This window comes from Macrosteles quadrilineatus, unplaced genomic scaffold (assembly GCF_028750875.1).
Source record: "Macrosteles quadrilineatus isolate MER2022 unplaced genomic scaffold, UCM_ALF_1.0 Scaffold_2__2_contigs__length_208266976, whole genome shotgun sequence".
Lineage (NCBI taxonomy): Eukaryota > Metazoa > Arthropoda > Insecta > Hemiptera > Cicadellidae > Macrosteles > Macrosteles quadrilineatus.
In genome coordinates this window covers 23754169-23768007 of record NW_026542595.1, presented here as the reverse complement: position 1 = coordinate 23768007, position 13839 = coordinate 23754169, and the positions used below count along the sequence as shown (strand labels likewise).

At 36.8% G+C, this 13839-nt stretch overlaps 1 protein-coding gene across 1 annotated transcript in view; it reads left to right on the top strand.

The window, feature by feature from the left end:
• Positions 1-858: 858 nt before the first annotated feature.
• The window catches only part of LOC128987432 (suppressor of fused homolog), a 41842-nt gene continuing 28861 nt past the window's right edge, over positions 859-13839 (top strand). Inside the window, exons 1-3 of the mRNA XM_054408272.1 lie at positions 859-1158; positions 9874-9966; positions 10787-10965. Coding sequence (XP_054264247.1) covers positions 998-1158; positions 9874-9966; positions 10787-10965 — 433 coding nt within the window. The 5' untranslated portion in view covers positions 859-997. The remainder of the gene's footprint in view (positions 1159-9873; positions 9967-10786; positions 10966-13839) is intronic.

Below are 13839 nucleotides of genomic sequence, written 5' to 3'. Positions count from 1 at the left end.
AAACTGAAAAACAGCCTGTTCAAATCGTTTCTCTTTACCATCTACTACCGCCTTTTCCACAGCCATTTGAGTTAAGGCATACTGCTCTGGCGTCACTCCCTGAGCTTTGAGGCAGTGCTGCGGTTGTAGAAGGTGGCCATGCGAGTTAAATCGATCTAGTGCCTGGCGTGAACTTATCAAGCCCATCTTCAGGCGATTAGGCGGGCCTAACAGTCCACTCATTGTATATTCTCTATCCTCATTGGTACACGTAAAAAAGAACCTAAGTGAGTTCACAACCATCGATTCCCACCACCACACTACACGTAGCGCGCTGTACCAAGATAGATGTACCAAGATTCCGCATAACAAGCACACAATGCCGTTTTTCCGCAATGGCTTGGAAGCTGTTCAAAAAGATTGAGAAACCTCGAGACCAGGAAATTTTTAGAAAACAATAAAAGATCAACTAACTCAGTCGGCCTATTTCTCCATCAAGGAGGATAATTTAGTAAATAACTGACTCTCCCCCCACCCCACCCGCCAAGATAGTGGGTTGACTTATTTGTACATATTTTTTAATTTTGAAATTTGACAAGAACATTTTTTACATAAAAAAAAAGAAACTGACACAGTTAAAAAATCCAGCTAAACCGGTCAAAAACGAAGAAATGGTATAATGTATTTCTTTAACCGTGGCCGTGGCTTTATTATCGCATTGGTACATGTACCATAGAATAAATACACACCAAAATCTTTCTTTATTTATTGGCTGTTGGTACTATGCTTTGGACAATGGCTGGTAAAACTAACTTAAATTTCTTCTACTAACATTGTTGTTGGTAACACTGTTACTATTTGCATTTTCGTCTGTTCTGTTTTTATACCTTTGTTATTTTTGTAAATAATTGAGACACTGACTGACCCATTTCAATACTCAAGTTACAAGTAGATTCACCGTAATGGTAAAAATATAGTTATTTTTATAAGTCAATTACTTTTATTTTACTATCTTATAATGGCCGAAAGAGAGAAAATTCATGCCAGAAACATTTCTGGTCTACCTTTAAATTTTCTTCCACCTACTCCACCTGGCTTAGAATCTTTGTATTTAGCATGTAAAAGAATTTATCCTGATCAACAGAATCCTTTGCAAGTTGCTGCTCTGGTTAAATATTGGTAAGTGAACTTTAATTCTTCCTATAATTTATTAAGCCAGCCATCAAACTCTGAGATGAAAAAAATTGTAATCTTTAAATTGTCAAGGCCTGATTTAACCTAAGGATTAACCAGGTCCGTCTTTGAACCTGCCAGCGCCCTAGACACCACTACTACCTACTAGTAGAGCCCTAGGCACAACTACTAGTAGCGCCCCTTTGCAATATACGCTATAAGTTAACAGGTTGTCCACCGACCGGGATATCCGGGAACTATGCGTGACTTTTGTATTTCTACCTAGAATTTTCAGTTTACCGCGATTGCCCATGAACAGTGTAATAAGTTCGTATAGATTACCTAAAAGAACTAAGAAGATAAACGGCAGAACGCCAAGGCGGCAATATTTACCTAGATCTCGTAGTCGACTGCTCCTTCTTTTCGTTCAATATGGAGGGGTATTGAATCTTTGGACCTTGCCCCTTTGAATATCCTATTGTTTAATTCCAATTGTTTATGCGCCTCCTCCGGCGTGACAACACAACAAAAAAAAATTTCCCTTCACAAAAAGTTTCCGTGACTGTGGGAGATAATATGTCTACACACGGTTGTGAGGGATGATCAGAATTTTCTGCGATCGCAGAAAATGAAGATGATATCTACAGAGTCCGAGGTATGATCAGAATATTGCCGTAATCATACGTAAGACACGATTATAGGCTATCTGCGAAATTTGGGAATTATTGGTGAGTTTTTTAACCGAGAATCATGAGTGAATTTTGTAATCCCACCTGAAAATTTTAATTTACCGCGATCGCGCATGACAACAGTGACATTTCCGTGACTGCAGGAGACGATAATAGGCCTATGTCTACACACGGTCGCGAGGGATGATCAGAATTTTCCGTGATCGCAGAAGATGATATCTACAGAGCCATGAGGTATGATCAGAATATTGCCGCGATCACGAAAGACAATGTAAGACAATGATAATGTCCACACAACCCCGGGAAACATTAAGAATTTTGCAGAGATCGTGGAAGACGATGATGATCTCCACATGACTGTGGGATATGATTAAGATTTTGCCCAATCGTGGGAGACGATTACGATGTCTTCTTCACGACCGCAGGAGACGATTAACATGTATACAGGACCGCGGGAGATACAATAATGATTTCTGGACGGCCGCGAGGGATGATCACAATTATGCCAATTTATGCCACGATCATGCAAGACGATGATAATTGAATGACCGCAGAAAAAGATCACAATTTGGCCTCATTTGCGGAAGATAATGATGATCTCCATAAGACAGCAGGGGACGATATAATGATGTCTTCTCGGCTGCGAGGGGTGATAAGAATTTGACCGCAATCGCGAAAGACGATTAGCCTATAATATCTACCGTGCCTATTCGGTAAATTGGCCTTGGGATTAACCTACTGCATAAGAGTTAAGACTGTCTATAGAGTTCACTGAGCATTGAGCATTAAAAAATCATAAATGTTGCCTTCATAATAACACTAAATACCCCCGCTGCAGCAAACCTGCAAACTAAGCGAATTTCCATTTGGCTGATTGGATGTTACACTAAAAATGTCTCCTTTAAAAATATCATATTTTCCCTATTTAAATAGAATTAGTTTAACGAGTAGGCCTGCTTAGGTTTGCTGCAATAAGGAGGGTGAAAAAGTTTTTTTTTTCTTCTGTAAAATGTTGATAGGCCCTAGTTTAGTAAGTTAGGCTAAGAAATAAATGACTTTTCCTACAGTTACCTAACAATGTACATGTTCTCTCACTGATTAGGGAAAGCAAAGTGGCCAATTCGCTCATCAGTGAGACAATGTTAACATTGTTATTTGTGCAACTAGTGAGCAAAGGGAGCAATTGACTCACTCGAGAGAAATACTTACTCACGAGCCATAGGCGAGTTGCACTTTGCACTTGAGTTGCACATTATATTGGTCCTACAGTTACCATAAAACAAATAAATTGGTAAAGAAACGTGACATGTTTTTACACAGAAGTGAACTTTAAATATGATATTTAATGATACAACAGTACAACAGGTGACCAGCTGATTTACAGCCAGTGCTGCCAACGTATTTCGCGCGGATACGACCTTGTCTGCATGTTACGCGCTCACTATTTTGTGCATTCACGTTGCAAATCTGGAGTGAGAAAAAGTAATTAGAGTGAGACAATGTTAACCGCCCTCTCACTCACACAAGCTCCACATCTGCCTCTAAACTCCCTTTTGCCGCGCTCGGTAGAACTTGTCTGGTCTTGGTCTTGTTCGGATTGAAATTTTGCTTATATTTACCTTTCTTCTCCGTTCTCCCGGCTCGGTTTGGGGTCTTGATCGGAGAAAAGATCGATAGTGTGTCACCACCTTAAGATCCTTCAGTGAAATACAGGCTTTCATTTAAGCTATTAGTTTTTCAAATCGGACGACTTTCAAGCAAACGCAAGGTGGTCAACACACATTAAAATTATTTTTCATAAGGTATTTCTATGTATAACAATCAAAGCTCCAGTATTGTTCAGGTTTTTTTATATGTTTTAGACTCAAAATAATCAGTAAATTATAGGCTTTAATTTAAGATATTGATCAAGGTACTGTATTATTCAAATCAAAAATCATGAATTAGATTATTTCTCGGATATTATATTTATTTTAACACTGCGGAGCAGCATGGGTCCTCTAGTTCATATTTAAAAGGAATAAAGTATTTAGCCTAGTCAGATCTTTCAACTAAAAAAGTTGGTTCTATGATATGCAAAAGCAATAAAAAGTTATAGGACTTACCAACAGGGTGCAGTAGCCTACTATTTTTTTTTGCATTTATAAAAACAGCTAATTTGAACAAAGCAGCAACCAAAAACTGTGATACACAAACTGTCGAAGTAGGATTGTTTGTTTACAGTTATGTTTATGTTTTTAATTTCATGAATAATTTGGGATATTTTGCGAATTTTTAATAATTTATTTTTCTCTATTAATTTGGTGAAGTGGTAGAACATCATGGCTATGGTAGATGTGTAATACCCCCGCCGCAGCAAACCTGCAGACTAAGCGAATTTCCATTTGACTGATTGGATTTACACTGAAATGTCTACTTAAAAATATAACATTTATTCTCTATTTAAATAGAATTAGTTTAACTACCTAGTACTTAGGTTTGCTGCATCAGGGAGGGTAAAACTGTTTTTTTTTTTTGTAAAACGTTAATAGTTAGTAAGAAATAAAAACATTTTCCAAATTTGATCAAAATATGTTCATAAACAAGCAAACTACAACAATTTACTTATTCTCCATAAGAATAACATAGGAATTTTAAATTTACAATTTTTTGGAATTTTCTCCGTAACCATTAGGCGCATAATAACGCTTCAATATACTAAATTATTTGTTTTTTTAAGCTCTACAAAATGGTTTGGAAAGAAATTGCTAAATTTTATGTTTTTTGGGTCAAAAATGGGAAAAACCTAATTTTACCCCATAAAACCCCCCGTAAACCCCCGTTCCCATGGTCCGATCATGCTGGATCGCGAACTCGTTCGAATAAACGTAGGTTTGCACGTTTGTACCAAATTTCATCAAAATCGGATCATTTTTGCTCGAGTTATCGTGCTAACGGACACACATATATATATATATATATATATAAATATATAAATATATAAATATATATATATATATATATAAATATATATATATATATATATATATATATATATATATATATGAATTTGAACGGATGGTGTTTTTGACCTCTAGGGACCTCAAAATGAAAAAAAAAATCGGTCCCGCGTCCAGGTCTTACCATGAGTACTACGGTAATAGCTTATTCCCTATATGGGAAATTCGCTAATACTATAGTATACCGTAAATTTAAAGAAGCAAATGTTATCAAACTGTGTTCTCCCCCATTGCAACCGCAAAGCTTGAGTATAACTGTAATATGAGCATTTTATACTTTACTAGCTGAACCCGGCAGACGTTGTCTTGCCTTTGACTATTTATAACCCCGCGGGCTTTGCCCCGTTTAACTTCTTAATTTTCAAGATGATCTCGTTCGCATGGCTCAATCACGTCCTGGTTGAAGTTCGTTCGCTACGCTCACCCACCTTTAGGTTGGAGCTCGTTCGCTGCGCTCACTTGCCTTCAGGTTAGCTCGTTCGCTACGCTCACTTGCCTTCAGGTTAGCTCGTTCGCTACGCTAACTCGCCTCCAGGATGAAGTTCGTTCGCTACGCTCACTCACCTTTTGGTTGCAAATTAGCTGTTGTCATAAATGTAAAAGAAACAATAGTGCTGCACCCTGTTGGTAATCCTTGTGACTTTAATGCTATTGAACATCATAGAACAGAACCATCTTGTTTAATTGAAACAGCTGTTAATCTTAACAGGCTGTTAAGATTCATTAATTCCATTTCTCATAAGGTTAACATGGGAAACTCCAGAGCCACTGGGGTGGAGCCGATTGGACGAATCACGAAATTGATGGTGTATAAACCTATTCCATGACATTCTACACGTATGTACCAAGTTTCGTGGCAATCGGTTCAGCGGTGTCTGAGTTTATCACTGCCAAACAAACAAACAAACAAATATATATACAAACATCCTCTTTTATACTTATAGATATGCCAACATTAATTCCATTAATTCCACCGTACATATTGTGCACCGTACAAAGGGCGGGTACTCTGCTAGTATATACCGGGTGTCCAAAACCACCCGTACACCCCTTAAAAAACAAGGGAAACCTTTTCTTACAAACAAAAAATAATACAGAACTAGATAAATTGAGCACGGTCTACCAAATGGTGAGAATTTCAAATCCAAAATCACACCAGAAGAGGCTTTTTCAGACCGGAAGTTGACTTTTTTAAATGTAAACTACCAATTTTGATCACAGAATCATTAAAAATACATAACTTTTGTCTAAAACATTTTTTGAAAAAAACTTGTTTTCTGGATTTACTGGATTATCCTAGTGTAAACGTACCTTAAGGTGGACATCCTGTATACCTACTAACAATAAAATATTTAAAGCTAGACAAAATAGCTGTAAATGTATGTAATAACCAACTTTAAACTTCTATAACATTGAAGTGTTTTATTGTAACAGAAACCAGTGAATATAATACAAAAATTACTCGGTGGCGTTCGCAGAGGCCTCCACAAAATTGAGCGGAGTCATCAAGGGTTCATAGGCTATTATATTGTTTTTGTCATACTGCAGTAAAAACAGTCGTTTTTAATGCATGCGTTGCGAGTCTAAAGTAGCATTTTTACACTTTAGGGAGTAAAAATCGTTTTTAGCCTCTATGGAGTAAAAATCAGCTGTTGTCAACTCAGTTGTAAAATTTCGATTGTACGATTGCATGTATCAAAAATATGTATCGATTCGCGCTTCGTAATAATTTTAACGTACCGTCTCTTCCCAAAGCATTTTCGCATTGTAGATACATTAATCCATTCCCACACTCAACACTGCTCACCTTTACAACTTCCTTCACCACCCCCTACGTCCTGGACCTGTTTCCCACTCTTCCCATAGCATTTTAGGATTGCAGATACATTAATGTAATTGCCCAAAACAGTTCCCACACTCTGCACTGCTAGCCTTACAACTTCCTTCACCATTTCCTTTGTCATAGACCTGTTTCCTTCCCTTCTCATAGCATTTAAGTATTACAGAATCATTTATCTATCTGCCCAAATGGTTTCTCCACTCTGCACTGCCAGCCTTCCTTCACCACTTTCTATGTCCTGGGGCCTGTTTCCTTCCCTTCTCATAGCATTTTAGGATTGAAGATACATTAATCTAACTGCCACAGACGGTTCTCACACTATGTTCATACTTTAGTACTTCCTAAGCCACTTCCTATGTCGTGGACCTGTATTCATCACTTATCATTGCATTTTAGTATTTTAGATACGTTAATCTAATTGCCAAAAACATTCCCCACACTCCGCACTGCTAGCCTTTACTACTTTTTTCACCATTTCCTATGTCGTGGGCATGCTTCCATCCCTTCTCATAGCATTTCAGCATTGCAGATACATTAATATAACTGCTACAAACGGTTTCCACTTACCACACTCCACACTGCTCACCTTACCTCCTGCACCTCTTCCTACGTCACAGACTTGTTTCCCTCCCTTCCTATAGCATTTTAGGATTGCAGATACCTTAATCTAACTGTCATAAAAAGTTCCCACACTCCGGACTGCTCACCTTGACTACTTCCTTCACCACTTCCTACGTCACGGACCTGTTCCCTCCCTTCCCTTAGCATTATTGGATTGCAAATACCTTAATCTATTGGTCATAAACAGATTCCACACTCCAAACAACTCGCCTTTATACTTCCTTCACCACTTCCTACGTCACGGACCTGTTTTCCTCCCTTCCCATAGCATTTTAGGATTGTAGATACCTTAATCTAATCGTCACAAACAGTTCCCACAGTCCGGACTGCTTGCCTTTACCACTTCCTTCACCACTTCCTATGTCACGGACCTGTTTCCTTCCCTTCCCATAGCATCATAGGATTGCAAATACCTTAATCTAATGGTCATAAACAGATCGCACACCCCGAACAGCTACCCTTTACTACTTCCTTCACCACTTCCTACGTCATGGACCTGTTTCCCTCCCTTCCCATAGCATCATAGGATTGCAAATACCTTAATCTAATGGTCATAAACAGATCGCACACCCGGAACAGCTACCCTTTACTACTTCCTTCACCACTTCCTACGTCGCAGACCTGTTTCCTTCCCTTCCAATAGCATTTTAGGATTGCAGATACCTTAATCTAATCGTCATAAACAGTTCCCACACTCCGGACAGCTCACCTTGACTACTTCCTTCACCACTTCCTACGTTGCAGACCTGTTTTCCTCCCTTCCCATAGAGTTTTAGGAAAGCAGATACCTTAATCTAATCGTCATAAACAGTTTCCAAACTCCAGACTGCTCACCTTTACTACTTCCTTCACCACTTCCTACGTCACGGACCTCAAGCTAGTGTCGTCATTTGATTATAGTTATGATCCATACCGTTTCTGTTCTGATATCTGTGGAATAATGCTATCAGCTATTTCTTTATCTACTGCATTCAAAAGTCAACAGCTGATCATATGTCTTTGTTTATGTGTCAAATACTGCTTCCATGAGGATTACATTGAAAGTTTGAGACCCAGTGGGGTGGATTCCTGAGAGACTTTTTTAACACCATATAGATGTTGGCACTAGGGGTCTCAATCCCGGGATCCCGGCCAATTTTTGATACCTAGAAATCCCGGGATTGGTGACTTTAAATCCCGCGATTAACGGGATTGCAAAACCTATGTTTATATTGATTTTTTTGTAAATTTGAAGACTTTTACTTACGGAAAACTAATAAAAATAGTCCAATAACACTTGAAACACTTATACTCTTTATTTTTAGGACGATTATATGAAATGGTATAAGTAATAATCTTTTTGATTGGAAAATTTAATTATCATTAAACTCAATGTGCGAACGAATGTAGGCCTAAATATATGTTTCAGTTTTAGACGACTTGGATTTACTATCTGTAAATGTTGTTACATTAGTTAGAACTTAATTACAGTAGGCCTACAAGTTATTTTGAGTTTTACTTTTGACATTTAACGTAAACAACGCAATTTGTGTTGCAAACATTACATTGCAATCGGAAATTTAAGTATTATTTTCATTGAAGCCATAAAATATAACTATAAACACTCGATTATAATCTCATTATTAATATTGCTTGTATTTAGGGTCTATAACTTTTATCTTAGTATTTGGTTATGTGTGGTGGTTAAATTTCTTACAATTTAAAATGAAGTATTTCATACACACACTACCACAAAGCAGATAGTTTATTGTTTTACAATATCTTATATTGTTTTATTGCTGTCAGTCAAAATCACATTTTTACGCTGATGCTCGTGATTCTTCCCATTTTATCTTTTTCTCTTAGCTATCTTTAATCTATCTATTAGCGTGACGTAATGCCTACGTACAAGTACGGTTAATCGTGATTTTTTTTTAAATGTATTTATTAGGCCTATATTCTAGAATGACATATCAACATTTATACACTGTAAATAAGAAATACGGGCGATGAAAGTTCCGCGTGGTGATATTTATTTACTTAGAAAACGGAAACATTGTGCAGTGTAACACTAGTAAGGCCAGTTTAAAACATTAAAGTACTCAACAAGGGGACTTCTCGCTAATTTAAAATGGCTAAATCATAATATTATATAATCCCGGGATTGATCCCGGGATCGGCTGAGACGAATCCCGAAATCCCGGGATTGGATTAAAGGCCCGGGATTGAGACCCCTAGTTGGCACTCACCGATATGGTCTTTATTACCATGCAAAATTTGAAAACGATTGATTCAGCCGTCTAGGAGGAGTTTGCGTATTACGAAATGCATAAGAGTCGAAGTATAAGAGCTTTGATCGCTTCGCTCGCTCCGCTCAATAAATACACTTAGCCTAAGTGTTTATACCCTGGTAGACAAATCACCTGTTTGCAAAGTTTCAGCCTATATACTGAAACTACATTAAGTAGTTTTTGTATAGCCTACTGAAAGGGCAAACTGACAGAGGGATACAATCTTGTTTTTTGATTGTCTGGATAAAGCTAAACATAATAAATTTGCCAAAAGTAACTAATATAATGTTATTTGGTTGCAGGCTTGGTGGACCAGATCCTCTGGACTACATTAGTATGTATGCTAATTCTGGAGATGCTGACCTAGATATACCTCCACATTGGCATTACATCAGGTAAAATATCTTGTATAGTAATGGCAAGTACATTTAATATCCTTATTTATGGTTTGGTACCTGTGTGACATACACAACTTGTGAAGTAGAAGATAGTGCTTTTTCGCTACACTACTTTGAAATTACCTGTTTTTTCGTTACATGTTTATCACCTGTGAAAATCCATCATTACATTCTTGCCTACGGAAAAATAATGTTTACTTTGCAAAAGTTATGTTTACTATCTTTTTTGTATTTTGCAGACGTGAACAAATTAAAGATTTGTTAGGCCTATTGTTTTTTCAACTGTTTCAATTTTCAACAATCAAGGATATTAACTTTAAATTGAAGGTATAACCTAAAAATTGCTATGAGTTTTTAAATGTTCCTAACTGTAATAAAGAAATATCGAATGTTTGCACAACTCATCCTACACTCTTCTCCGTTCATACTTGCCTTAAAATACCTACTTTGTATGGTCGCTATTTCAATGAAAAGTATTAAAGTATTGAAAGTATTTTAATTAAGAAAACAATAATTAGTCTTCATAGTGTATTGAAAAGTAACGTTCAAAACACGAGTGAAAGTGGGTCTATACATGTTCTTGACCATTTAAAGTGCTCGATTAATCTCGCACATCAAACATGTTCTCAAATATGTAATGACTCATTTCTCACTTTCTACTCTTGTTATGAAATATACTATACCACTATGTTGATTTACATCTACTAGTAAAACTCTTTTCTATAGGCTAATGTAGTTTCTACAGTTTTTACTGTTATCGGAAAAACATCCACAAGACTGACTTGAAAAGTTGTTGACATATTTGTGTCTATTGCAGTTTTGGCTTGTCTGACCTTCATGGAGATGGCAGAGTACATGAAGTAACCAGTCCAGAGTCTCCTAGTGGTTTTGGCTTTGAGCTGACATTCAGACTGCGACGTGAGGTTGGAGAGACAGCTCCACCTACTTGGCCTGCCACCCTTATGCAGTCCCTCGCTAAATATGTATTTCAATCAGGTAGGCTTCAAATCACATACAGCTGTGCAGAAAATGGAGCAAATTCAAATCAGAATGTCAGCTATCTAATCGTGGTGGCGTTTCTTAGTGATGAGGATGTTTTAGTTAGCTCACATTTAAGATGTTTTCCTTTTTTTACATCACGAAACACCTACTACCATAGAATGTTTTGCCAGTAACACGGAAAACAGCTTAGAACAACCTTAATTGTTAATTCTGACAATCCAGAGTCTAATTCATAATACAATGAACTAAAATTTACAATACTAAAACAAGGGCTGAATATTTTTGTCGTAAATATCTATTTAATTAATAATAAGTACCTATCTACTATTTACTTTATTTGTTTAAGCTAAAATATTCCTCGATCCCAGACTAAAGAGGGTAAATTATGAGTTGAAAGATATTTTACTATCTCTCAAATACTGTCTTCAACTCATACCTTCCTAATTTTAAAATGCTTCCAGGGAAATTGGACAATTCTAATGTTTTGTGTACAGTGTAAAGTTTTGGGGACATTGGAAAATTCTTATCTGCATAGTGTGTACAAATATTGTAGGCTAATGTTAATTGTGTAAAATGCAAAGAAGAAAATTACTTGTGTTAGATTTTGTGTTTTCAATGTATGTTTAATTAATATTTGTAAATTTTCTAAGATGCCTCAAAGAGATCGGGCATGCAATAAAAGTAGGCTAATAGGGCTTGCAATTCAAATAATAGGGATATGATGATCGACATAAATCGTTTTATTTTAACCCTTATCAACTACATATATCAAATATACATGGTGGAACGATGTTAGTGTTAAACATTTTGCCCACCCTGTATATATATATATATATCACGGATTTCGAAGTCACAAAGTGACTCAGATTGCTAGTTATAATAATAAAAAAAATCAATTATAAAATACTATAACCATTGAATATACACAGAATAGACTTCCCATGTAATGTTAAAATTTGAAGCCAAGAAAATATATGAAATTCAGGACCATCTCACCAGATAAGATAAGAGGGTACTTGTGTATTGGGTTAAATATTAATTTAAATCAATGCAGTATCATAGCAAACCGCTGTTCGGGTTACCATTTGACACAGAATATTGTCATTAATTGGTAGACCATCTCAACAGATTGCACCACGTTGTTTTGGCTTCAAATTGATCCATTACTTGTGAAGTCTATTCTGTGTATGCTATAACAAAAATATTATTTAAAATATGTTTTTCTATTAAATATCTAATAATGCCAAAATCTTAAAAACCACGGCCCATGCATGTATATGGTTATACAAATACTCGGACTTTAACAGGTTAAAACGTTATTTTTTCTTTTAAACTACTTGTTTAGTGAGGTCTTACAGCAAGTTACACATAAGAAAAAATGGCTTGCTATGTACATGGTGCAACCTGTAGCTCTTAAACGAGTAAAGTTTAGAGTAGGAATCCTAATATTATAAATGTGAAAATATGGATTTTTTGTATAACTCTGAAGTTCCATCACGGAAAAACTACTGGACTGATTGAGCTGACATTTTGCAGAGAGTTACTTGATAGTCTTGAGAAACATAAGCATTTTAAAGTTGTGAAAATCCTATAGGGCTATGTCCCACTGGGGTTCTTAAAGTTTCCATGTTATTCTTATGAGTATTCATAATTTAAAATTTCATAGACAGTAGACAATTTTCTTTATTTGTGATTTCTTTAAGAAATACAATGGTGTCACAAAAATCCAGAATGTTTAATATTTAGATTGTTTTAACAGTTTACATTTTCTTTGTGTTGAAAGTTCATAATTGGTCAAAAAAATTCCTTAAGGGAGTACACCGGCGGGTCCACAAGCCAATCTCAGAGTTGCTGTTTGAGTTGGTTTCCTGTTGCGTTCTTGAGGTTGTTTGGAAGAGAGTTGATGATTTTGCGGCCAATATAAGAGGGGTTTCTGCTGTATTGTGTAGTGTAGTGGATTGGAAGGTTGTGGTCGGCTGCTCTTCTGGTGTGGTAGGAGTAAAAATTCTCATTTCTGGGAAGGTTAAGTTTTTTTGTATACAGGACAACTCCATGGATGTAGAGTGCTGTCACTGTTAGGAGCTTAAGGGATTTAAATGCTTCCCTGCAGCTGTCTAAATACTCAAGGCCGGAGAGTGCTCTGACAGCTTTTTTCTGGAGTACCAACACTTTGTTGAGGTTTGCTTCTGATGTTCCTCCCAAAGATATTAAGCAATAACTTATATGACAATAGACAATAGACAATGATCTTTATTTACATGTTCGTTGAGAACAGTACATGCCTCAGAATAATATGTAAAATTTGTTGATTTAATATGTTGTTAAAGCTGGTTGTCAAGGAATTCTTTTTCTGAGTAGAATGGCCTTTCTTGCAGCCATGTTGTTAATTGGTTCTTGAAACGGTGAGTTGGTTCATTTCTAAGTTGTTCTGGTAGGTTGTTGAAATACAGGGCCCCTTTGTAGGATGGCTTCTTTTCAAAGAGACTTAGATGGTGAGGTGGTATTGCAAAGCTTGAGGCGTTCCGTGTATTGTGATGGTGAATATCTCCGTTTCTTGTTTGATTTGTGGATATGGTATGGAGAATTGCCTCACAGATGTAAAGTGATGTCAGTGTGAGGATTTTTAGTTCCTTAAATGCATCACGACTGCTTTCTTGATATTGAAGGCCTGCTAGACATCTTATAGCTCTTTTTTGGTGGATAAGGACTCTTTTTAGGTAGTTGTTGGATGTACTCCCCCAGACCACCAGACCATACCTGAGGTGTGACTCGACCAGGGCATGGTAGGCTGTTTTTGCGGTGTCCAGACCACCAACCTGCTTCATTCGCCTGATGACATGAATGCCAGAGCGTAGCTTCTTGCAGAGT